Source organism: Lampetra planeri, chromosome 33 (genome assembly GCF_965212315.1).
Source record: "Lampetra planeri chromosome 33, kcLamPlan1.2.h2, whole genome shotgun sequence".
NCBI lineage: Eukaryota > Metazoa > Chordata > Hyperoartia > Petromyzontiformes > Petromyzontidae > Lampetra > Lampetra planeri.
In genome coordinates this window covers 11,568,214-11,594,723 of record NC_136139.1, presented here as the reverse complement: position 1 = coordinate 11,594,723, position 26,510 = coordinate 11,568,214, and the positions used below count along the sequence as shown (strand labels likewise).

The 26,510-nt window shown below is 56.1% G+C and overlaps 1 protein-coding gene across 1 annotated transcript in view; it reads right to left on the bottom strand.

Moving 5' to 3' along the window:
* The window catches only part of LOC144729793 (disheveled-associated activator of morphogenesis 1-like), a 38,022-nt gene extending 27,549 nt beyond the window's left edge, over window positions 1-10,473 (bottom strand). The window contains 3 exon segments of the mRNA XM_078610295.1: window positions 379-685; window positions 2,587-2,637; window positions 10,257-10,473. Coding sequence (XP_078466421.1) covers window positions 379-558 — 180 coding nt within the window. The 5' untranslated portion in view covers window positions 559-685; window positions 2,587-2,637; window positions 10,257-10,473.
* Between the last annotated feature and the right edge of the window lie 16,037 nt (window positions 10,474-26,510).

Below are 26,510 nucleotides of genomic sequence, written 5' to 3'. Positions count from 1 at the left end.
AGGCCGGAACGGCACACGAGGTGGCGGATGGGCAACACCACGCCCGGCCGCCTTTGTCTCCCTAGTGGCGATGTTTACAGAATGCACCGGGTACTCATTTGAGGCTGAATCAACTGAGAGGAGTCCGTGGACCGGTTCTGATAATCGTCACCGGTGTTGGCCATGAGCGGGAATCGAACTCGGGTCACCGGGTTCACAGCGCAGCATAGCGCTAACCGCTACACGACCGCTCCACACCTGCACGGGAACACGCAGCAACACACACACAAAGATGCACGAACACAGACACGCACCTACACGTAGACACGCAGGCACGCACACGGTTGAGTCAAGGACCACACACACACCGACTTGGGGGGCGGGGTGGGGGGCACGCACCACGAGCTCCGCGAAGAGGGCCTGCAGCTCCTCGTGGGGCGGCATGGGCGCCTGGGGCCACTGCGGGGGGGCGGCGGCCCCCCCCGGGCCCTGCACGGCGTGCGTGATCTGCTGCGAGCCGTGGTGGCCCAGACCCAGCGTGCGCAGCAGCCGGCTCTGCCTCTTCTTCTTGCCCGCCATCCTCCTCCTCCTTCTCGCTCTCCTCCTCCTCCTCGCTCTCCTCCTCCTCCTCCGCGCTCTGCTGCTGCTGCTGCTGCTGCCGCCGCTCTCTCCTCCTCACGAGCCGCGCCCGCCGCTCATGGCCCCCCTGGCGGAGTGGAGAAACGGAGAGGAAGGGGGGGGGGGGCTCAGGGGGCAGTGGAGAGGGAGGGAGCGAGGACCCTGGAGGGGTTCGTGACGGGAAACGCGAACCCCGCTCTCTGTCTTCTGCACGGGGACTCGGGGACGTGGGGGGCGGGGGCAGAGGGGGGGGGGGCCCGAGGGGTGGGGGGCCCTCCCCCCGCAATTTCCGCGGGGGATGGAGGCGACGGGAAATGGCTTCGGCTCTTCCTGCTCACGGTGTCATGCACTGTGTCACTACACACTGTGTCACTACTGACTGTGTCACTACTGACTGTGTCACTACTGACTGTGTCACTACACACTGTGTCACTACACACTGTGTCACTACTGACTGTGTCACTACACACTGTGTCACTACTGACTGTGTCACTACTGACTGTGTAACTACACACTGTGTCACTACTGACTGTGTCACTACTGACTGTGTCACTACACACTGTGTCACTACACACTGTGTCACTACACACTGTGTCACTACTGACTGTGTCACTACACACTGTGTCACTACACACTGTGTCACTACACACTGTGTCACTACTGACTGTGTCACTACACACTGTGTCACTACACACTGTGTCACTACTGACTGTGTCACTACTGACTGTGTCACTACACACTGCGTCACTACTGACTGTGTCACTACTGACTGTGTCACTACACATTGTGTCACTACTGACTGTGTCACTACTGACTGTGTCACTACACACTGTGTCACTACTGACTGTGTCACTACACACTGTGTCACTACACACTGTGTCACTACTGACTGTGTCACTACACACTGTGTCACTACACACTGTGTCACTACTGACTGTGTCACTACACACTGTGTCACTACTGACTGTGTCACTACACACTGTGTCACTACTGACTGTGTCACTACACACTGTGTCACTACTGACTGTGTCACTACACACTGTGTCACTACCGTGTCAACTACCGTGTCACTCCTCGCCGTGTCAGCTACCGTGTTACTACTCAGCGTGTCAACCACCGTGTCAACACTCACTGTGTCAACCACCGCGTCACCGCTCACTGTGACAATTACCGTGTCATCACTCACTGTGTGAATCACTGTGGTGTCACTCCTCAATGCGCACTGTGTTACCGCCTTGCTCCATTGCCACTCGCCGCTTGGTACAGGCGACTCGACTCTTGTGCCAAACGTCAACCCCCTGGCGCTTGCCGCAGCAGAGCCACTGCAGTTTGCAGCGGCTCCACTTCCTGCCGTGCGACCCCCCCTCCCCCCCCCCACGGTCTCAGCTCGCGCATCGTCAACGTCCTCCCACCGCCCGTTAGCGCGCATCAGGAGCCGAGCGGGGTGGCCTCCGTCAGTGGTTCTCAACCGGGGGCACGCGGACCCCTGGGGGGTAGTGGGGGGGGGGGGGTAACGTGGCAATGTCCCCCAGGGGGTAACGCGAGGTGCTTTTTAAATGTGTGAAATGTTCTCATACGTGAATAGTCACGTATGAATCTGTCAACATAAAATGACTACGATAACGTTTAAATCCATGTGGTAGCCTAGAGCCACATCAAGTCAATGTTTCACTCGCTGATGGCAAGCAACGCGGCTTCCAAGAGGAGCGGGCGAGTGCGCACAGATGGCGTCACGCACGCGGAGCGCCCGTTGATTTTGTATCCGCTTCGAGTTACGAGCTCGTGAGGATACCTCACAAAATGGACAATTGGTTCAAATATCGATTTAGCACGTCCATTATTCATGCATGTATTTATCAGAACCAGGCCGGAGAGGGGTGGGGGGGGGGTACTCGGTTGAAACAAAATACAACAAGGAGGGGTAGAGTAGCAGCCAAACAAGGTTGAGAACCACTGGCCGCCTACTCAATGACCTGTAAACTTGCCAACCTGGGCACAACTGCATGTCCACGTTGCACGTTGCTGGTGCCTCGATGTAGACTGATGGCGGGTGAGGGAGACGGGGGAGACGGGGGAGAAAGCGAGAATTAGAATGTCGTCTCTTGCTATCGCCAAGCTGTGTTTGTGGGGGGCATCTCCATCCCTCTACGCGCATCACCACCATCACCATCATCACCATCATCACCACCAACCCCACCACCAACACCACCACCATCATCAGCACCACCATCACCACCAACCCCACCACCAACCCCACCACCAACCCCACCACCACCATCAGCACCACCATCATCACTACCACCATCATCAAAAACCATCACTCGTCACCACGGTGCTTGTGTCCGGCTATGTGCACGTTAAGGCCACGTAAAGCGTCGAACACCCGCTGGTAAGTCACGGGACAGAATCAGGTGGTGGCATGGATCGACTGACTGAGATGACTGACCGATGAACCACCTGTGCCCCCTACTGTGCCACTTTGCTGTGTTTTAGCTATCCGGTGCTCCGCTCGTTGTTGTGAGCGTTGCTCCTCTGCATTCCGTTGTTGTTGGAGTGCGACTGCCTCCAACTGCCCAGTGGCAGCGTCCTTCACGAGGCTCATTCACAGAAGCCGATCTTGACACCGCTGATACCAATCATCGGCAAGTCCACTCAGCTCCACATCCTCCTGTACCACATCAGTCTTCTCTAGCCCGCGGCCGCGCCTGTTAAGTCCCCTCTATCTGGCCGAACAAAAGCTGTTTATGCAAGCGGTGGCTGGGCATGCGGGCGACATGACCCAGCCAACGCAGCCTTGCCTGCCGGAGAAGTTCACCGATGGGACCGTCTCCAGATCTTTCAAGGATTTGCAAGCTCCTCACACATTCCAGCCTGCAGGTTAAACCCAGGAAGGATCGTAGGCAGGCAGCCATAAATGTTTCTAACCGGCGAAGATGTTCCATTCAGGGGGTCCACGTTTGGCAAGCGTAGAGAAGGGAGGGAATGACCGTGGCCGAGAAGACCTGAATCTTCGTGCGGAGCGACAGACCAGGTAGCTTCCACACAGCGTTACGCAACCGAAGTAAAGATAATGCCACTCGACCGATTCGGAGTGAGACCTCTGCTGTTAAACCGGAGCCAGTCATGAGCACACTGCCCAGGTATGGAGAACTCTCAAAACTGTTACCACCATCACCACCAACAACCAACAACCAACATCACCACCCTGAGCGTCCCGTCTCTAGGCGCACGCCCTTGCAGATAATCTACACCGACACCGCACGTCCCCAGACAGAAATACCATACACGCATACCTGCTGTGATCTATACATAGACACAGGTGCCCCCGTGTAGCCTTTAACACGCTGCTGGGCCAACTGCTGCCACCGGGTACCTGTGAAGGTCAGAATGGCGCACGAGGGGGGACGTTGTGGCAAGCGCCACGCCCGGCTGTCTTTATCTCCCCACCCGGGTATTCATTCAAGGCTGAGTGGACGTAGAAGAGGTCCAGCACCGATTGTGATATCTCTCACCATGACCGGGACTCGAACCCAGGTTGCCGGGGTTCATAACGCTGTGCTCGAACCACTGCGCCACCGCTCCCAAATTTGTAAGGCCCCTTCCACTAATGGTCGCTGCTGTGCGTGTGATCTCAATTGAGCCATTCGCGATGTCATTCTGAAATGTTGGGACCCTGACTCCGGCACACGACGGCCTCCTCTTGCGAATTACGCCACGGGATCTCCTAACCTCCTCCGCGAGTGGAAGCAGACGGCGCGGCCAACTCCCTTTTGGTTATCCCACGCCGCCGCAGCAGCAATACACGCGGCGGCCGTTGGATTCCAGCTGCGAACCTCTGCAACAAGAAGTGGCCAACGGCTCTACCGCTCGGCCGCGTCGCTGGGGAGACAAAAGCGGCCGGGCGTGATCCTGGTCACAACCACCCATTTCGTGTGCAGTTCCGACCTTGAGAGGCGCTCGCTAACAACACTCGCCACTCAGCGCGACGGAGTGCGCTGGCGTGAGTCTAATCGCAAGCCACTGCCAAGCGGAAGATTACGGCGGCCGGCTTGGGGAGGGCCTTCATCCAGCAGTGGAGAGACCACGTGTGATGATGATTCTCGGGCGGACGTGATGCTCTCTCCCGAGTGGGTGTGCGTTCTTCCCCGCGGCACTGCGGATCTCGCCCCCCCCCCCCGCCGCCTGCCGTCATTCGCATTTTGAACGTCAGATATTGCACGCGGCTGGGCAAGTCGTGCCCAGGTCCCCCTCACATCCCGGCAGCCAAGCGGGTCGCGCCTGCACAGTGCCCTGGCTTGTGGCCATGCGACCCAAAGCACGGAGCGTGGATGCAACAGCGGACCGCTGGAGTCCTCGCGCTCATTCAACGGAGGAGGAACAGCAAAAAAAACCTGACACGAAACCTCTCCTCCCCCTGCGCTGGAGTCCTCTCGTCGCGGCCAGGAGGCGACCTCGACATCGTCTCGCGCAAGAATCTTGCCTGGATCGGCAACCACCACGAACACGCCGCTCGCCATGGCGCTGCGAGATTGCGTTGCTCGCGGAACATCCACGCTTGCAACATTGCACTATCACTCCAACCCCGCGCCTTCACCAACTAGCATTGACCAGCGTGGTGAAGTATGATCATGTAACACCCACGACCTGCAAGGCGTGGGGAGGCCCTCATCCAGCAGTGGATTGAGACACCTGTGCCTGTGCGTTTACACGAGTGAGTGAAGAGGGGTTTGCAGCGGTTCACGCGACGCTGCACTACGAACCCGGCAGAGACCCGAGTTTGATTCCCGCTCATGGCCAACACCAGTCACGATCATCTGAACCGGTCACGGGCCTCCCCTAGGTCGACTCAGCCTCAAATGAGTACCTGGTGCGGTGTGTAAACATCGCCACTGAGGAGACAAAGGCGGCCGGGCGTGGTGTTGGCCACCCACCCCCTCGTGTGCCGTTCCAGCCTACGTAGGTGCTCGCTAACAGCACTTGCCCCTACAGTCTGTTAAGGCTATACGGGGGATCTTTGTGTGTAGGTGTGTGTAGGCGAGTGTGAGTGTAGGTGAGTGTGAGTGTAGCTGAGTGTGAGTGTAGGTGAGTGTGGGTGTAGGTGAGTTTGGGTGTAGTTGAGCGTGAGTGTAGGCGAGTGTGAGTGTAGGTGAGTGTGTGTGTAGGTGAGTGTGTGTGTGTAGGTGAGTGTGTGTGTAGGTGAGTGTGTGTGTAGGTGAGTGTGTGTGTAGGTGAGTGTGTGTGTGTAGGTGAGTGTGTGTGTGTAGGTGAGTGTGTGTGTAGGTGAGTGTGTGTAGGTGAGTGTGAGTGTGTGTGTAGGTGAGTGTGTGTGTAGGTGAGTGTGAGTGTGTGTGTAGGTGAGTGTGTGTAGGTGAGTGTGTGTGTAGGTGAGTGTGTGTATGTAGGTGAGTGTGTGTGTAGGTGAGTGTGTGTAGGTGAGTGTGTGTAGGTGAGTGTGTGTGTAGGTGAGTGTGTGTGTAGGTGAATGTGTGTGTAGGTGAGTGTGTGTGTAGGTGAGTGTGTGTGTAGGTGAGTGTGTGTAGGTGAGTGTGTGTGTAGGTCAGTGTGTGTAGGTGAGTGTGTAGGTGAGTGTGTGTAGGTGAGTGTGTGTGTAGGTGAGTGTGTGTAGGTGAGTGTTTGTAGGTGAGTGTGTGTAGGTGAGTGTGTGTGTAGGTGAATGTGTGTAGGTGAGTGTGTGTGTAGGTGAGTGTGTGTAGGTGAGTGTGTGTGTAGGTGAGTGTGTGTGTATGTGAGTGTGTGTGTAGGTGAGTGTGTGTAGGTGAGTGTGTGTAGGTGAGTGTGTGTAGGTGAGTGTGTGTAGGTGAGTGTGTGTGTGTGTGTAGGTGAATGTGTGTGTGTGTAGGTGTGTGTGTGTAGGTGAGTGTGTGTAGGTGAGTGTGTGTAGGTGAGTGTGTGTAGGTGAGTGTGTGTAGGTGAGTGTGTGTGTAGGTGAGTGTGTGTAGGTGAGTGTGTGTAGGTGAGTGTGTGTGTAGGTGAGTGTGTGTGTAGGTGAGTGTGTGTGTAGGTGAGTGTGTGTAGGTGAGTGTGTGTAGGTGAGTGTGTGTGTAGGTGAGTGTGTGTAGGTGAGTGTGTGTAGGTGTGTGTGTGTAGGTGAGTGTGTGTAGGTGAGTGTGTGTGTGTGTAGGTGTGTGTGTGTAGGTGTGTGTGTGTAGGTGAGTGTGTGTAGGTGAGTGTGTGTAGGTGAGTGTGTGTAGGTGAGTGTGTGTAGGTGAGTGTGTGTGTAGGTGAGTGTGTGCGCCTTCTGTCGGGCCTCAGGGCGCCTGGTCGTGTACAGTCGTAGCTGAGGAACGAGAAAATCCGGTCCCGTGTCTCCCTCCACAAAAACACACGTGTCTCCCCGTGTCCCCCTCCACACACACACACGTGTCTCCCCGTGTCCCCCTCCACACACACGTGTCTCCCCGTGTCCCCCTCCACACACACACACACACACACGTGTCTCCCCGTGTCCCCCTCCACACACAAACACACGTGTCTCCCCGTGTCTCCCTCCACAAAAACACACGTGTCTCCCCGTGTCCCCCTCCACACACACACACACACGTGTCTCCCCGTGTCCCCCTCCACACACAAACACACGTGTCTCCCCGTGTCCCCCTCCACAAAAACACACGTGTCTCCCTCCACACAAACACACACACACACGTGTCTCCCCGTGTCTCCCTCCACACAAACACACGTGTCTCCCCGTGTCCCCCTCCACACGCACACGTGTCTCCCCGTGTCCCCCTCCACACACACACACACACGTGTCTCCCCGTGTCCCGCTCCACACAAAAACACACGTGTCTCTCCGTGTCCCCCTCCACACACACAAACACGTGTCTCCCCGTGTCCCCTTCTACACACACACGTGTCTCCCCGTGTCCCACACACACACGTGTCTCCCCGTGTCACACACACGTCCCACACACACACACACACGTGTCTCCCCGTGTCCCCTTCCACACACACACGTGTCTCCCCGTGTCGCACACACACACACGTGTCTCCCCGTGTCACACACACACACACGTGTCTCCCCGTGTCACACACACGTCCCACACACACGTCCCACACACACACACGTGTCCCACACACACACACACGTGTCTCCCCGTGTCCTCTTCCACACACACACACGTGTCTCCCCGTGTCCCACACACACACACACGTGTCTCCCCGTGTCCCACACACACACACACGTGTCTCCCCGTGTCCCCTTCCACACACACACGTGTCTCCCCGTGTCCCACACACACACACGTGTCTCCCCGTGTCACACACACGTCCCACACACACACGTGTTAACTCGCACACCCTCAACTCGAGCCAACAGCGACCCGCGCAAACTTCGGGGAATCCTCAGCGGTCGCGTAGTCCTTCAAGGAGTGTAAACAAAGGTTCCGTGACGCCCTTAACAGGTTATCGCAAACAGCACTTGTCCCAAGAGTCTATGAAGGCTATACGGTGGATTTTAGTCTCTGAATGAATAAGGTACGAATTCCTGTGCAGTGTCATAACCAGGTTTGGCAGCAGAGGTTTTACGTCGGATTAGTCGAGCGGCATTATATTGTCATCAGCTGCGTGACGCTGTGTGGAAGCTACCTGGGTTTATATCACTCTACACGAAGCTTCGGGTTTTCTCGGTCACTACTAAGCCCTCCCTTCTCGATGCTTGCGAAACGTGGACCCATTTGAAGGAATATCTGCGCCGGGGTAAACATTCAGACGGGCTTGCCTACTATCCATCCTGTCTGTAACCAGACTGGTTGCGTGGGGAGCTCAAACATCCTTGAAAGACCTGGACACAGTCACAGCGGAGAGCTCCTCCGGTAGGCGAGGCTGCGTTGGCTGGGTCATGTAGCTCGCATGCCCAGCCACCGCTTACCCAAGCAGCTTCTGTTTGGCCGGATCGAGGGGGCTAAACGGACGCGGCACGGGCTAGAGAAGAGATGGAGTGATGTGGTACAGGAGGATGTGGAGCTGAGTGAACTTGCCGATGACTGGTACCAGCGGTGTCAAGATCGGCCTCTGTGGAAGAGGAGGTTCCTAAAGGGCGCTGCTGGGCAGTTGGAGGCAGTCGCCCTCACAACAACAACGGAGGGCAGAGGAGCAACGCTCACAACAACGAGCGGAGCTCCGGGCGACTAAAACGCAACAAGGTGGCACAGTAGGGAGCGCAGAAGGTGCATCTGCCCGTCATCTCAGTCAGTCGACCTGTAACGCCTGCACCCGTCCCGTGACCTTTGAGCGAGCCTCAAGGTGCACCGAGATTGACACAAACGCTGTGGTGACGTCACTGCCACTTGTTGCGTGTGAGAGCGTGGTGCGAGTGGAAAGTTGGATAAACCGTGGTGACAGTGATCACATCATTAACCACACCTATCGCCACACCCGTGACCAACACGTTTGACCAAAGCAGTGACCACACCTATAATCCATCCCATGCGACGCACGTCCAGAGACCGTTCAGGGTGACACACCAGCACGGGTCACACACACCAGCACGGGTCACACACACCAGCACGGGTCACACACACCAGCACGGGTCACACACACCAGCACGGGTCACACACACCAGCACGGGTCACACACACCAGCACGGGTCACACACACCAGCACGGGTCACACACACCAGCACGGGTCACACACACCAGCACGGGTCACACACACCAGCACGGGTCACACACACCAGCACGGGTCACACACACCAGCACGGGTCACACACACCAGCACGGGTCACACACACCAGCACGGGTGATACACACCAGCACGGGCCACACACACCAGCACGGGTGACACACACCAGCACGGGTGATACACCAGCACGGGTCACACACACCAGCACGGGTCACACACACCAGCACGGGTCACACACACCAGCACGGGTCACACACACCAGCACGGGCCACACACACCAGCACGGGTGACACACACCAGCACGGGTCACACACACCAGCACGGGTGATACACACCAGCACGGGCCACACACACCAGCACGGGTGACACACACCAGCACGGGTGATACACCAGCACGGGTCACACACACCAGCACGGGTCACACACACCAGCACGGGTCACACACACCAGCACGGGTCACACACACCAGCACGGGTCACACACACCAGCACGGGTCACACACACCAGCACGGGTGATACACACCAGCACGGGCCACACACACCAGCACGGGTGACACACACCAGCACGGGTGATACACCAGCACGGGTGATACACACCAGCACGGGTGATACACACCAGCACGGGTCACACACCAGCACGGGTCACACACACCAGCACGGGTCACACACACCAGCACGGGTCACACACACCAGCACGGGTCACACACACCAGCACGGGCCACACACACCAGCACGGGTCACACTCCCCAGCACGGGTGATACACACCAGCACGGGTGATACACACCAGTACGGGTGACACACACCAGCACGGGTGATACACCAGCACGGGTCACACACACCAGCACGGGTCACACACACCAGCACGGGCCACACACCAGCACGGGTGACACACACCAGCACGGGTCACACTCCCCAGCACGGGTGATACACACCAGCACGGGTCACACACACCAGCACGGGTCACACACACCAGCACGGGTCACACACACCAGCACGGGTGAGGGTGTAGAGGTCTCACCTGTACTGGTGAGCGAGGAGGCAGGTAAGGTAGGTGAGGCCTCACCTGTATTGGTAAGACAGGAGGCAGGTGAGCAAGATGGACAGGTAATAGGGTTTAGGCCTCACCTGTACTGGAGGGAGGGGGGACAGGTGAGCGAGGGGGACAGGTGAGAGAGGGGGACAGGTGAGAGAGGGGGACAGGTGAGCAAGGAGCACAGGTGAGCGAGGGGGACAGGTGAGCGAGGGGGACAGGTGAGCGAGGGGGACAGGTGAGCGAGGGGGACAGGTGAGCGAGTTTTAGGCCTCACCTGCAGAGAGAGGAGCGGAGGCTGCGTCGCCGCCTCGGAGCGAAGTGGAGTTGGCGACGCGCAGGCGGCAGGGAGGGGGCAGGGACATGGGGGAGGGGGTGGGGGGGGGCTGTGGAAGGGGAACAGGAAGGCGGAACAGCATTCCGAGCTGCAGTCCTGAGACTGAAAGATACAGACACAGACAAAGATCCCCCGTATAGCCTTAACAGGCTGTAGGGTCAAGTGCTGTTAGCGAGCACCTATAAATAAAGGCCGGCACATGATGTTGGCCGTGAGCGGGAATCGAACCCTGGTCGCCAGGTTTGTAGCGCAGCGCGCTAACCGCTACACTACCGCTACCCACACACAGCCACACACACACACAGCCACACACACAGCCACACACACAGCCACACACACAGCCACACACACAGACAGCCACACACACACACAGCCACACACACACACAGCCACACACACACACAGCCACACACACACACAGCCACACAACAACAACCGCCATTCGCCACTAAGTGGCGGTGACGTCACCACGACGCTTGTGCCAGGCCATGTGCACCCTGAGGCCACGTGAAGTGTCGAACGCCCGCTGGCAGGAGGTCACGGGGCAGACCCAGGTGCCACAGGTCGACTGACCGAGATGACCGAGATGACTGAGATGACTGGCTGATGCACCACCTGTGCCCCCTACTGTGCCAACTTGCTGTGCTTTAGCCACCCGGCGCTCCGCTCGTTGTTGTGAGCGTCGCTCCTCCGCCCTCCGTTGTTGTTGGAGGGCGACTGCCTCCAACTGCCCAGTAGCGTCCTTCACGAGCCTCCTCCACAGAGGCCGATCTTGACACCGCTGGTACCAGTCATCGGCAAGTCCACTCAGCTCCACGTCCTCCTGTACCACATCACTCAATTTCTTCTCCAACCCGTGCCGCTCCCGTTTAGCCCCCTCGATCCGGCAAAACAGAAGCTACCTGGGCATGCGGTGGCTGGGCATGCGGGCTACGTGACCCAGCCAACGCAGCCTTGCCTGCCGGAGGAGCTCACCGATTGGACAGACAATGGGACGCGGACAGAGATAAACACACAGACATTCACAGATGCAGACACCACACAGGCTCACACAAACACACGGATGCACAGATTCCCACAGACAGACCCCACACTGCACACACAAAGATAGTCATGCACCGACTCACAGAGGCGCATAGGCCTGGCAGATAAGGACACCCAGAGATTGACGGATACAGACAGCCAGCCACACACACACTGAGACAGGGACTAACTTACAAAAACAAATATTCCCCATATCTAACCTATATAGACTGCTGTTAGCGGGAACCTATTAAGGCTGGAATGGCACACGAGGGGGCAGTGTGGCCAGAACCACGCCCGGCCGCCTTTGTCTTCCCAGTGTTCATGTTTTCACACTGTTCCAAGTGTTACTTTAAGGCTGAGTCTACCTAGGTGAGGTTCAGGACCGGTGCAAATATTCTTCATTGATGTTGGCGGTGAGCGAGCATCGAATTCGGATTGCTGCGTTCGTCGCGCAGTGCGCTAACCACTGCACCACCGCTCCCCATGGACATGGTACACACACACACACGTGCTGTTAGCGACGACCTGCACACGAGGGGTGGGTGGCCAGCACCACGGGCGGCTGCCTTCGTTTTCCCTAGTGGCGATGTTTACACACCGCACCAGGTACTAACTTGAGGCTAAGTCGACCTAGGGGGAGACCAATGGACTGGTTCAAATAATCGTTCACGCAGTGGGCTAACCACTGCACCACCGCTCCCCACGTACATGGTACACACGCGCGCGCGTGTACACACACACACTCACGCGTGTACACCACACTCACACGCGCGTGCGTGTGTACACACACACACACGCGTCTACACACGCACGCGCGTGTACACACACGCGCGTGTACACACACTCACACGCGCGTACACACACACGGGCGTGTACACACACGCGCGTGTACACACACACGCGTGTACACACACGCGTGTACACACACTCACACGCGCGTACACACACGCTCGCGCGTGTACACACACACGCGTGTACACACACGCGTGTACACACACTCACACGCGCGTACACACACGCTCGCGCGTGTACACACACACGCGTGTACACACACACACGCGTATACACACACACACGCGTGTACACACACACGCGTGTACACACTCACACGCGCGTACACACACACGGGCGTGTACACACACGCGCGTGTACACACACACGCGTGTACACACACACGCGTGTACACACACACGCGTGTACACACACACAGACTCGCAGACTGTCGTCCGCTCAAGTCGGGCTCCGCCTGCCTCGTCGCCGCCGCGGCTCTGTCTCCCTCTGCTGTCTGTAGCTCTGTCTCCATCTGCTGTCTGTAGCTCTGTCTCTCTCTGCTGTCTACAGCTCTGTCTCCCTCTGCTGTCTGTAGCTCTGTCTCCCTCTGCTGTCTACAGCTCTGTCTCTCTCTGCTGTCTACAGCTCTGTCTCTCTCTGCTGTCTGTAGCTCTGTCTCCCTCTGCTGTCTACAGCTCTGTCTCCCTCTGCTGTCTGTAGCTCTGTCTCCCTCTGCTGTCTACAGCTCTGTCTCTCTCTGCTGTCTACAGCTCTGTCTCTCTCTGCTGTATGTAGCTCTGTCTCCCTCTGCTGTCTGTAGCTCTGTCTCCCTCTTCTGTCTGTAGCTCTGTCTCCCTCTGCTGTCTTCAGCTCTGTCTCCCTCTTCTGTCTGTAGCTCTGTCTCCCTCTGCTGTCTTCAGCTCTGTCTCCCTCTTCTGTCTGTAGTTCTGTCTCACTCTGCTGTCTACAGCTCTGTCTCCCTCTGCTGTCTACAGCTCTGTCTCCCTCTGTTGTCTTCAGCTCTGTCTCCCTCTTCTGTCTGTAGCTCTGTCTCCCTTTGCTGTCTACAGCTCTGTCTCCCTCTGTTGTCTACAGCTCTGTCTCCCTCTGCTGTCTTCAGCTCTGTCTCCCTCTTCTGTCTGTAGCTCTGTCTCCCTCTGCTGTCTACAGCTCTGTCTCCCTCTGCTGTCTGTAGCTTTGTCTCTCTCTGCTGTCTACAGCTCTGTCTCTCTCTGCTGTCTACAGCTCTGTCTCCCTCTGCTGTCTGTAGCTCTGTATCCCTCTGCTGTCTACAGCTCTGTCTCCCTCTGCTGTCTGTAGCTCTGTCTCCATCTGCTGTCTGTAGCTCTGTCTCCCTCTGCTGTCTACAGCTCTGTCTCCCTCTGCTGTCTACAGCTCTGTCTCCCTCTGATGTCTGTAGCTCTGTCTCCCTCTGCTGTCTACAGCTCTGTCTCCCTCTGCTGTCTGTAGCTCTGTCTCTCTCTGCTGTCTACAGCTCTGTCTCGCTCTGCTGTCTGTAGCTCTGTCTCCCCCTGCTGTCTACAGCTCTGTCTCTCTCTGCTGTCTACAGCTCTGTCTCCCTCTGCTGTCTACAGCTTTGTCTCCCTCTGCTGTCTACAGCTCTGTCTCCCTCTGCTGTCTGTAGCTCTGTCTCCCTCTGCTGTCTGTAGCTCTGTCTCCCTCTGCTGTCTACAGCTCTGTCTCTCTCTGCTGTCTACAGCTCTGTCTCCCTCTGCTGTCTACAGCTCTGTCTCCCTCTGCTGTCTACAGCTCTGTCTCCCTCTGCTGTCTGTAGCTCTGTCTCCCTCTGCTGTCTGTAGCTCTGTCTCCCTCTGCTGTCTACAGCTGTCTCCCTCTGCTGTCTACAGCTCTGTCTCCCTCTGCTGTCTGTAGCTCTGTCTCCCTCTGCTGTCTGTAGCTCTGTCTCCCTCTGCTGTCTACAGCTCTGTCTCCCTCTGCTGTCTGAAGCTCTGTCTCCCTCTGCTGTCTGTAGCTCTGTCTCCCTCTGCTGTCTACAGCTCTGTCTCCCTCTGCAGTCTGTAGCTCTGTCTCCCTCTGCTGTCTGTAGCTCTGTCTCCCTCTGCTGTCTACAGCTCTGTCTCCCTCTGCTGTCTACAGCTCTGTCTCCCTCTGCTGTCTGTAGCTCTGTCTCCCTCTGCTGTCTGTAGCTCTGTCTCCCTCTGCTGTCTACAGCTCTGTCTCCCTCTGCTGTCTGTAGCTCTGTCTCCCTCTGCTGTCTGTAGCTCTGTCTCCCTCTGCTGTCTACAGCTCTGTCTCCCTCTGCTGTCTACAGCTCTGTCTCCCTCTGCTGTCTGTAGCTCTGTCTCCCTCTGCTGTCTACAGCTCTGTCTCCCTCTGCTGTCTACAGCTCTGTCTCTCTCTGCTGTCTGTAGCTCTGTCTCCATCTGCTGTCTGTAGCTCTGTCTCTCTCTGCTGTCTACAGCTCTGTCTCCCTCTGCTGTCTGTAGCTCTGTCTCCCTCTGCTGTCTGTAGCTCTGTCTCTCTCTGCTGTCTACAGCTCTGTCTCTCTCTGCTGTATGTAGCTCTGTCTCCCTCTGCTGTCTGTAGCTCTGTCTCCCTCTTCTGTCTGTAGCTCTGTCTCCCTCTGCTGTCTTCAGCTCTGTCTCCCTCTTCTGTCTGTAGCTCTGTCTCACTCTGCTGCTACAGCTCTGTCTCTCTCTGCTGTCTACAGCTCTGTCTCCCTCTGCTGTCTACAGCTCTGTCTCCCTCTGCTGTCTTCAGCTCTGTCTCCCTCTTCTGTCTGTAGCTCTGTCTCCCTTTGCTGTCTACAGCTCTGTCTCCCTCTGTTGTCTACAGCTCTGTCTCCCTCTGCTGTCTTCAGCTCTGTCTCCCTCTTCTGTCTGTAGCTCTGTCTCCCTCTGCTGTCTACAGCTCTGTCTCCCTCTGCTGTCTGTAGCTTTGTCTCTCTCTGCTGTCTACAGCTCTGTCTCTCTCTGCTGTCTACAGCTCTGTCTCCCTCTGCTGTCTGTAGCTCTGTATCCCTCTGCTGTCTACAGCTCTGTCTCCCTCTGCTGTCTGTAGCTCTGTCTCCATCTGCTGTCTGTAGCTCTGTCTCCCTCTGCTGTCTACAGCTCTGTCTCCCTCTGCTGTCTACAGCTCTGTCTCCCTCTCATGTCTGTAGCTCTGTCTCCCTCTGCTGTCTGTAGCTCTGTCTCTCTCTGCTGTCTACAGCTCTGTCTCGCTCTGCTGTCTGTAGCTCTGTCTCCCTCTGCTGTCTACAGCTCTGTCTCTCTCTGCTGTCTACAGCTCTGTCTCCCTCTGCTGTCTACAGCTTTGTCTCCCTCTGCTGTCTACAGCTCTGTCTCCCTCTGCTGTCTACAGCTCTGTCTCCATCTGCTGTCTACAGCTCTGTCTCCCTCTGCTGTCTACAGCTCTGTCTCTCTCTGCTGTCTACAGCTCTGTCTCCCTCTCATGTCTGTAGCTCTGTCTCCCTCTGCTGTCTACAGCTCTGTCTCCCTCTGCTGTCTGTAGCTCTGTCTCTCTCTGCTGTCTACAGCTCTGTCTCGCTCTGCTGTCTGTAGCTCTGTCTCCCTCTGCTGTCTACAGCTCTGTCTCTCTCTGCTGTCTACAGCTCTGTCTCCCTCTGCTGTCTACAGCTTTGTCTCCCTCTGCTGTCTACAGCTCTGTCTCCCTCTGCTGTCTACAGCTCTGTCTCCATCTGCTGTCTACAGCTCTGTCTCCCTCTGCTGTCTACAGCTCTGTCTCTCTCTGCTGTCTACAGCTCTGTCTCCCTCTGCTGTCTACAGCTCTGTCTCCCTCTGCTGTCTACAGCTCTGTCTCCCTCTGCTGTCTGTAGCTCTGTCTCCCTCTGCTGTCTGTAGCTCTGTCTCCCTCTGCTGTCTACAGCTCTGTCTCTCTCTGCTGTCTGTAGCTCTGTCTCCCTCCGCTGTCTACAGCTCTGTCTCCATCTGCTGTCTACAGCTCTGTCTCTATCTGCTGTCTGTAGCTCTGTCTCCCTCTGCTGTCTACAGCTCTGTCTCCCTCTGCTGTCTACAGCTCTGTCTCTCTCTGCTGTCTGTAGCTCTGTCTCCCTCTGCTGTCTACAGCTCTGTCTCCCTCTGCTGTCTACAGCTCTGTCTCTCTCTGCTGTCTGTAGCTCTGTCTCCCTCTGCTGTCTACAGCTCTGTCTCCCTCTGCTGTCTACAGCTCTGTCTCTCTTTGCTGTCTGTAGCTCTGTCTCCCTCTGCTGTCTACAGCTCTGTCTCCCTCTGCTGTCTACAGCTCTGTCTCTCTCTGCTGTCTGTAGCTCTGTCTCCCTCTGCTGTCTACAGCTCTGTCTCCCTCTGCTGTCTGTAGCTCTGTCTCCCTCTGCTGTCTGTAGCTCTGTCTCCCTCTGCTGTCTACAGCTCTGTCTCTCTCTGCTGTCTGTAGCTCTGTCTCCCTCTGCTGTCTGTAGCTCTGTCTCCCTCTGCTGTCTGTAGCTCTGTCTCCCTCTGCTGTCTACAACTCTGTCTCCCTCTGCTGTCTGCAGCTCTGTCTCTCTCTGCTGTCTACAGCTCTGTCTCCCTCTGCTGTCTGCAGCTCTGTCTCCCTCTGCTGTCTGTAGCTCTGTCTCCCTCTGCTGTCTACAGCTCTGTCTCCCTCTGCTGTCTGTAGCTCTGTCTCCATCTGCTGACTACAGCTCTGTCTCTCTCTGCTGTCTGTAGCTCTGTCTCTCTCTGCTGTCTGTAGCTCTGTCTCCCTCTGCTGTCTACAGCTATGTCTCTCTCTGCTGTCTGTAGCTCTGTCTCCCTCTGCTGTCTACAGCTCTGTCTCCCTCTGCTGTCTACAGCTCTGTCTCCCTCTGTTGTCTGTAGCTCTGTCTCCCTCTGCTGTCTACAGCTCTGTCTCCCTCTGCTGTCTACAGCTCTGTCTCCCTCTGCTGTCTGTAGCTCTGTCTCGCTCTGCTGTCTGTAGCTCTGTCTCCCTCTGCTGTCTACAGCTCTGTCTCTCTCTGCTGTCTACAGCTCTGTCTCGCTCTGCTGTCTGTAGCTCTGTCTCCCTCTGCTGTCTACAGCTCTGTCTCTCTCTGCTGTCTACAGCTCTGTCTCCCTCTGCTGTCTACAGCTTTGTCTCCCTCTGCTGTCTACAGCTCTGTCTCCCTCTGCTGTCTACAGCTCTGTCTCCATCTGCTGTCTACAGCTCTGTCTCCCTCTGCTGTCTACAGCTCTGTCTCTCTCTGCTGTCTACAGCTCTGTCTCCCTCTCATGTCTGTAGCTCTGTCTCCCTCTGCTGTCTACAGCTCTGTCTCCCTCTGCTGTCTGTAGCTCTGTCTCTCTCTGCTGTCTACAGCTCTGTCTCGCTCTGCTGTCTGTAGCTCTGTCTCCCTCTGCTGTCTACAGCTCTGTCTCTCTCTGCTGTCTACAGCTCTGTCTCCCTCTGCTGTCTACAGCTTTGTCTCCCTCTGCTGTCTACAGCTCTGTCTCCCTCTGCTGTCTACAGCTCTGTCTCCCTCTGCTGTCTGTAGCTCTGTCTCTCTCTGCTGTCTACAGCTCTGTCTCGCTCTGCTGTCTGTAGCTCTGTCTCCCTCTGCTGTCTACAGCTCTGTCTCTCTCTGCTGTCTACAGCTCTGTCTCCCTCTGCTGTCTACAGCTTTGTCTCCCTCTGCTGTCTACAGCTCTGTCTCCCTCTGCTGTCTACAGCTCTGTCTCCATCTGCTGTCTACAGCTCTGTCTCCCTCTGCTGTCTACAGCTCTGTCTCTCTCTGCTGTCTACAGCTCTGTCTCCCTCTCATGTCTGTAGCTCTGTCTCCCTCTGCTGTCTACAGCTCTGTCTCCCTCTGCTGTCTGTAGCTCTGTCTCTCTCTGCTGTCTACAGCTCTGTCTCGCTCTGCTGTCTGTAGCTCTGTCTCCCTCTGCTGTCTACAGCTCTGTCTCTCTCTGCTGTCTACAGCTCTGTCTCCCTCTGCTGTCTACAGCTTTGTCTCCCTCTGCTGTCTACAGCTCTGTCTCCCTCTGCTGTCTACAGCTCTGTCTCCATCTGCTGTCTACAGCTCTGTCTCCCTCTGCTGTCTACAGCTCTGTCTCTCTCTGCTGTCTACAGCTCTGTCTCCCTCTGCTGTCTACAGCTCTGTCTCCCTCTGCTGTCTACAGCTCTGTCTCCCTCTGCTGTCTGTAGCTCTGTCTCCCTCTGCTGTCTGTAGCTCTGTCTCCCTCTGCTGTCTACAGCTCTGTCTCTCTCTGCTGTCTGTAGCTCTGTCTCCCTCCGCTGTCTACAGCTCTGTCTCCATCTGCTGTCTACAGCTCTGTCTCTATCTGCTGTCTGTAGCTCTGTCTCCCTCTGCTGTCTACAGCTCTGTCTCCCTCTGCTGTCTACAGCTCTGTCTCTCTCTGCTGTCTGTAGCTCTGTCTCCCTCTGCTGTCTACAGCTCTGTCTCCCTCTGCTGTCTACAGCTCTGTCTCTCTCTGCTGTCTGTAGCTCTGTCTCCCTCTGCTGTCTACAGCTCTGTCTCCCTCTGCTGTCTACAGCTCTGTCTCTCTTTGCTGTCTGTAGCTCTGTCTCCCTCTGCTGTCTACAGCTCTGTCTCCCTCTGCTGTCTACAGCTCTGTCTCTCTCTGCTGTCTGTAGCTCTGTCTCCCTCTGCTGTCTACAGCTCTGTCTCCCTCTGCTGTCTGTAGCTTTGTCTCCCTCTGCTGTCTGTAGCTCTGTCTCCCTCTGCTGTCTACAGCTCTGTCTCTCTCTGCTGTCTGTAGCTCTGTCTCCCTCTGCTGTCTGTAGCTCTGTCTCCCTCTGCTGTCTGTAGCTCTGTCTCCCTCTGCTGTCTACAACTCTGTCTCCCTCTGCTGTCTGCAGCTCTGTCTCTCTCTGCTGTCTACAGCTCTGTCTCCCTCTGCTGTCTGCAGCTCTGTCTCCCTCTGCTGTCTGTAGCTCTGTCTCCCTCTGCTGTCTACAGCTCTGTCTCCCTCTGCTGTCTGTAGCTCTGTCTCCATCTGCTGACTACAGCTCTGTCTCCATCTGCTGACTACAGCTCTGTCTCTCTCTGCTGTCTGTAGCTCTGTCTCTCTCTGCTGTCTGTAGCTCTGTCTCCCTCTGCTGTCTACAGCTCTGTCTCTCTCTGCTGTCTGTAGCTCTGTCTCCCTCTGCTGTCTACAGCTCTGTCTCCCTCTGCTGTCTACAGCTCTGTCTCCCTCTGTTGTCTGTAGCTCTGTCTCCCTCTGCTGTCTACAGCTCTGTCTCCCTCTGCTGTCTACAGCTCTGTCTCTCTCTGCTGTCTGTAGCTCTGTCTCCCTCTGCTGTCTACAGCTCTGTCTCCCTCTGCTGTCTGTAGCTCTGTCTCCCTCTGCTGTCTACAGCTATGGCTCCATCTGCTGTCTACAGCTCTGTCTCTCTCTGCTGTCTGTAGCTCTGTCTCCCTCTGCTGTCTACAGCTCTGTCTCCCTCTGCTGTCTACAGCTCTGTCTCTCTCTGCTGTCTGTAGCTCTGTCTCCCTCTGATGTCTACAGCTCTGTCTCCCTCTGCTGTCTACAGCTCTGTCTCTCTCTGCTGTCTGTAGCTCTGTCTCCCTCTGCTGTCTACAGCTCTGTCTCCCTCTGCTGTCTACAGCTCTGTCTCTCTCTGCTGTCTGTAGCTCTGTCTCCCTCTGCTGTCTACAGCTCTGTCTCTCTCTGCTGTCTGTAGCTCTGTCTCCCTCTGCTGTCTACAGCTCTGTCTCCCTCTGCTGTCTACAGCTCTGTCTCCCTCTGCTGTCTACAGCTCTGTCTCCCTCTGCTGTCTGTAGCTCTGTCTCCATCTGCTGTCTGTAGCTCTGTCTCCCTCTGCTGTCTGTAGCTCTGTCTCCCTCTGCTGTCTACAGCTCTGCCTCTCTCTGCTGTCTGTAGCTCTGTCTCCCTCTGCTGTCTACAGCTCTGTCTCTCTCTGCTGTCTGTAGCTCTGTCTCCCTCTGCTGTCTGTAGCTCTGTCTCCCTCTGCTGTCTGTAGCTCTGTCTCCCTCTGCTGTCTGCAGCTCTGTCTCCCTCTGCTGTCTACAGCTCTGTCTCCCTCTGCTGTCTGTAGCTCTGTCTCCCTCTGCTGTCTACAGCTCTGTCTCCCTCTGCTGTCTACAGCTCTGTCTCCCTCTTCTGTCTGTAGCTCTGTCTCCCTCTTCTGTCTGTAGCTCTGTCTCCCTCTTCTGTCTGTAGCTCTGTCTCCCTCTTCTGTCTGTAGCTCTGTCTCCCTCTGCTGTCTACAGCTCTGTCTCCCTCTGCTGTCTGTAGCTCTGTCTCCCTCTGCTGTCTGTAGCTCTGTCTCCCTCTTCTGTCTGTAGCTCTGTCTCCCTCTTCTGTCTGTAGCTCTGTCTCCCTCTTCTGTCTGTAGCTCTGTCTCCCTCTGCTGTCTACAGCTCTGTCTCCCTCTGCTGTCTGTAGCTCTGTCTCCCTCTGCTGTCTACAGCTCTGTCTCCCTCTGCTGTCTACAGCTCTGTCTCCCTCTTCTGTCTGTAGCTCTGTCTCCCTCTGCTGTCTACAGCTCTGTATCCCTCTGCTGTCTACAGCTCTGTCTCCCTCTGCTGTCTACAGCTCTGTCTCTCTCTGCTGTCTACAGCTCTGTCTCTCTCTGCTGTCTACAGCTCTGTCTCCCTCTGCTGTCTACAGCTGTCTCCCTCTGCTGTCTGCAGCTCTGTCTCCCTTTGCTGTCTACAGCTCTGTCTCCCTCTGCTGTCTACAGCTCTGTCTCCCTCTGCTGTCTGTAGCTCTGTCTCCCTCTGCTGTCTGTAGCTCTGTCTCCCTCTGCTGTCTGTAGCTCTGTCTCCCTCTGCTGTCTACAGCTCTGTCTCTCTCTGCTGTCTGTAGCTCTGTCTCCCTCTGCTGTCTACAGCTCTGTCTCCCTCTGCTGTCTACAGCTCTGTCTCCCTCTGCTGTCTGTAGCTCTGTCTCCCTCTGCTGTCTGTAGCTCTGTCTCCCTCTGCTGTCTACAGCTCTGTCTCTCTCTGCTGTCTACAGCTCTGTCTCTCTCTGCTGTCTACAGCTCTGTCTCCCTCTGCTGTCTACAGCTCTGTCTCCCTCTGCTGTCTACAGCTCTGTCTCCCTCGGCTGTCTACAGCTCTGTCTCCCTCTGCTGTCTACAGCTCTGTCTCTCTCTGCTGTCTACAGCTCTGTCTGTCTCTGCTGTCTACAGCTCTGTCTCCCTCTGCTGTCTACAGCTCTGTCTCCCTCTGCTGTCTACAGCTCTGTCTCTCTCTGCTGTCTGTAGCTCTGTCTCCCTCTGCTGTCTACAGCTCTGTCTCTCTCTGCTGTCTACAGCTCTGTCTCTCTGCTGTCTACAGCTCTGTCTCCCTCTGCTGTCTACAGCTCTGTCTCCCTCTGCTGTCTACAGCTCTGTCTCTCTCTGCTGTCTGTAGCTCTGTCTCCCTCTGCTGTCTGTAGCTCTGTCTCCTTCTGCTGTCTGTAGCTCTGTCTCCCTCTGCTGTCTACAGCTCTGTCTCCCTCTGCTGTCTACAGCTCTGTCTCCCTCTGCTGTCTGTAGCTCTGTCTCCCTCTGCTGTCTGTAGCTCTGTCTCCCTCTGCTGTCTACAGCTCTGTCTCCCTCTGCTGTCTACAGCTCTGTCTTTCTCTGCTGTCTGTAGCTCTGTCTCCCTCTGCTGTCTGTAGCTCTGTCTCCCTCTGCTGTCTGTAGCTCTGTCTCCCTCTGCTGTCTGTAGCTCTGTCTCCCTCTGCTGTCTGTAGCTCTGTCTCCCTCTGCTGTCTGTAGCTCTGTCTCCCTCTGCTGTCTACAGCTCTGTCTCCCTCTGCTGTCTGTAGCTCTGTCTTCCTCTGCTGTCTACAGCTCTGTATCCCTCTGCTGTCTACAGCTCTGTCTCCCTCTGCTGTCTACAGCTCTGTCTCTCTCTGCTGTCTACAGCTCTGTCTCTCTCTGCTGTCTACAGCTCTGTCTCCCTCTGCTGTCTACAGCTCTGTCTCCCTCTGCTGTCTGTAGCTCTGTCTCCCTCTGCTGTCTGTAGCTCTGTCTCCCTCTGCTGTCTACAGCTCTGTCTCCCTCTGCTGTCTACAGATCTGTCTCCCTCTGCTGTCTGTAGCTCTGTCTCCCTCTGCTGTCTACAGCTTTGTCTCCCTCGGTTGTCTACAGCTCTGTCTCCCTCTGCTGTCTACAGCTCTGTCTCTCTCTGCTGTCTACAGCTCTGTCTCTCTCTGCTGTCTGTAGCTCTGTCTCCCTCTGCTGTCTGTAGCTCTGTCTCCCTCTGCTGTCTGTAGCTCTGTCTCCCTCTGCTGTCTGTAGCTCTGTCTCCCTCTGCTGTCTACAGCTCTGTCTCCCTCTGCTGTCTGTAGCTCTGTCTCCCTCTGCTGTCTGTAGCTCTGTCTCCCTCTGCTGTCTACAGCTCTGTCTCCCTCTGCTGTCTACAGCTCTGTCTCCCTCTGCTGTCTGTAGCTCTGTCTCCCTCTGCTGTCTACAGCTCTGTGTCCCTCTGCTGTCTACAGATCTGTCTCCCCCTGCTGTCTACAGCTCTGTCTCCCTCTGCTGTCTACAGCTCTGTCTCCCTCTGCTGTCTACAGCTCTGCCTCTCTCTGCTGTCTACAGATCTGTCTCCCTCTGCTGTCTACAGCTCTGTCTCCCTCTGCTGTCTGCAGCTCTGTCTCCCTCTGCTGTCTGTAGCTCTGTCTCCCTCTGCTGTCTACAGCTCTGTCTCCCTCTGCTGTCTGTAGCTCTGTCTCCCTCTGCTGTCTGTAGCTCTGTCTCCCTCTGCTGTCTACAGCTCTGTCTCTGTCTGCTGTCTACAGCTCTGTCTCCTTCTGCTATCTACAGCTCTGTCTCTGTCTGCTGTCTACAGCTCTATCTCCCTCTGCTGTCTACAGCTCTGTCTCTGTCTGCTGTCTACAGCTCTGTCTCCCTCTGCTATCTACAGCTCTGTCTCTGTCTGCTGTCTACAGCTCTGTCTCCCTCTGCTGTCTACAGCTCTGTCTCTGTCTGCTGTCTACAGCTCTGTCTCCTTCTGCTATCTACAGCTCTGTCTCCCTCTGCTGTCTGTAGCTCTGTCTCTGTCTGCTGTCTACAGCTCTGTCTCCCTCTGCTGTCTACAGCTCTGTCTCCCTCTGCTGTCTGTAGCTCTGTCTCCCTTTGCTGTCTGTAGCTCTGTCTCTCTCTGCTGTCTACAGCTCTGTCTCCCTCTGCTGTCTACAGCTCTGTCTCCCTCTGCTGTCTGTAGCTCTGTCTCTCTCTGCTGTCTACAGCTCTGTCTCTCTCTGCTGTCTACAGCTCTGTCTCCCTCTGCTGTCTGTAGCTCTGTCTCCCTCTTCTGTCTGTAGCTCTGTCTCTCTCTGCTGTCTACAGCTCTGTCTCTCTCTGCTGTCTACAGCTCTGTCTCCCTCTGCTGTCTGTAGCTCTGTCTCCCTCTGCTGTCTACAGCTCTGTCTCCCTCTGCTGTCTGTAGCTCTGTCTCTCTCTGCTGTCTACAGCTCTGTCTCTCTCTGATGTCTACAGCTCTGTCTCCCTCTGCTGTCTACAGCTCTGTCTCCCTCTGCTGTCTACAGCTCTGTCTCCCTCTGCTGTCTACAGCTCTGTCTCTCTCTGCAGTCTACAGCTCTGTCTCTCTCTGCTGTCTACAGCTCTGTCTCCCTCTGCTGTCTGTAGCTCTGTCTCCCTCTGCTGTCTACAGCTCTGTCTCCCTCTGCTGTCTACAGCTCTGTCTCCCTCTGCTGTCTACAGCTCTGTCTCTCTCTGCTGTCTACAGCTCTGTCTCTCTGCTGTCTACAGCTCTGTCTCCCTCTGCTGTCTACAGCTCTGTCTCCCTCTGCTGTCTACAGCTCTGTCTCCCTCTGCTGTCTACAGCTCTGTCTCTCTCTGCTGTCTACAGCTCTGTCTCCCTCTGCTGTCTACAGCTCTGTCTCCCTCTGCTGTCTACAGCTCTGTCTCCCTCTGCTGTCTACAGCTCTGTCTCCCTCTGCTGTCTGTAGCTCTGTCTCCCCCTGCTGTCTACAGCTCTGTCTCCCTCTGCTGTCTACAGCTCTGTCTCCCTCGGCTGTCTACAGCTCTGTCTCCCTCTGCTGTCTACAGCTCTGTCTCTCTCTGTTGTCTACAGCTCTGTCTCTCTCTGCTGTCTACAGCTCTGTCTCCCTCTGTTGTCTACAGCTCTGTCTCTCTCTGCTGTCTACAGCTCTGTCTCCCTCTGCTGTCTGTAGCTCTGTCTCCCTCTGCTGTCTACAGCTCTGTCTCCCTCTGCTGTCTACAGCTCTGTCTCCCTCCGCTGTCTGTAGCTCTGTCTCCCTCTGCTGTCTACAGCTCTGTCTCCCTCTGCTGTCTACAGCTCTGTCTCCCTCTGCTGTCTACAGCTCTGTCTCCCTCTGCTGTCTGTAGCTCTGTCTCCCTCTGCTGTCTGTAGCTCTGTCTCTCTCTGCTGTCTACAGCTCTGTCTCCCTCTGCTGTCTGCAGCTCTGTCTCCCTCTGCTGTCTACAGCTCTGTCTCCCTTTGCTGTCTGTAGCTCTGTCTCTCTCTGCTGTCTACAGCTCTGTCTCCCTCTGCTGTCTGTAGCTCTGTCTCCCTTTGCTGTCTGTAGCTCTGTCTCTCTCTGCTGTCTACAGCTCTGTCTCCCTCTGCTGTCTACAGCTCTGTCTCCCTCTGCTGTCTGTAGCTCTGTCTCTCTCTGCTGTCTACAGCTCTGTCTCTCTCTGCTGTCTACAGCTCTGTCTCCCTCTGCTGTCTGTAGCTCTGTCTCCCTCTTCTGTCTGTAGCTCTGTCTCTCTCTGCTGTCTACAGCTCTGTCTCTCTCTGCTGTCTACAGCTCTGTCTCCCTCTGCTGTCTGTAGCTATGTCTCCCTCTGCTGTCTACAGCTCTGTCTCCCTCTGCTGTCTGTAGCTCTGTCTCTCTCTGCTGTCTACAGCTCTGTCTCTCTCTGCTGTCTACAGCTCTGTCTCCCTCTGCTGTCTACAGCTCTGTCTCCCTCTGCTGTCTACAGCTCTGTCTCCCTCTGCTGTCTACAGCTCTGTCTCTCTCTGCTGTCTACAGCTCTGTCTCTCTCTGCTGTCTACAGCTCTGTCTCCCTCTGCTGTCTGTAGCTCTGTCTCCCTCTGCTGTCTACAGCTCTGTCTCCCTCTGCTGTCTACAGCTCTGTCTCCCTCTGCTGTCTACAGCTCTGTCTCCCTCTGCTGTCTACAGCTCTGTCTCTCTCTGCTGTCTACAGCTCTGTCTCTCTGCTGTCTACAGCTCTGTCTCCCTCTGCTGTCTACAGCTCTGTCTCCCTCTGCTGTCTACAGCTCTGTCTCCCTCTGCTGTCTACAGCTCTGTCTCCCTCTGCTGTCTACAGCTCTGTCTCCCTCTGCTGTCTACAGCTCTGTCTCTCTCTGCTGTCTACAGCTCTGTCTCCCTCTGCTGTCTACAGCTCTGTCTCCCTCTGCTGTCTACAGCTCTGTCTCCCTCTGCTGTCTACAGCTTTGTCTCCCTCTGCTGTCTGTAGCTCTGTCTCCCTCTGCTGTCTGTAGCTCTGTCTCCCACTGCTGTCTGTAGCTCTGTCTCCCCCTGCTGTCTACAGCTCTGTCTCCCTCTGCTGTCTGTAGCTCTGTCTCCCTCTGCTGTCTACAGCTCTGTCTCCCTCTGCTGTCTACAGCTCTGTCTCCCTCTGCTGTCTGTAGCTCTGTCTCTCTCTGCTGTCTACAGCTCTGTCTCTCTCTGCTGTCTACAGCTCTGTCTCCCTCTGCTGTCTACAGCTCTGTCTCCCTCTGCTGTCTACAGCTCTGTCTCCCTCTGCTGTCTACAGCTCTGTCTCCCTCTGCTGTCTACAGCTCTGTCTCCCTCGGCTGTCTACAGCTCTGTCTCTCTCTGTTGTCTACAGCTCTGTCTCTCTCTGCTGTCTACAGCTTTGTCTCCCTCTGCTGTCTACAGCTCTGTCTCCCTCTGCTGTCTACAGCTCTGTCTCCCTCTGCTGTCTGTAGCTCTGTCTCTCTCTCTCTGCTGTCTACAGCTCTGTCTCCCTCTGCTGTCTACAGCTCTGTCTCCCTCTGCTGTCTACAGCTCTGTCTCCCTCTGCTGTCTGTAGCTCTGTCTCCCTCTGCTGTCTACAGCTCTGTCTCTCTCTGCTGTCTACAGCTCTGTCTCCCTCTGCTGTCTACAGCTCTGTCTCCCTCTGCTGTCTACAGCTCTGTCTCCCTCTGCTGTCTACAGCTCTGTCTCTCTCTGCTGTCTGTAGCTCTGTCTCCCTCTGCTGTC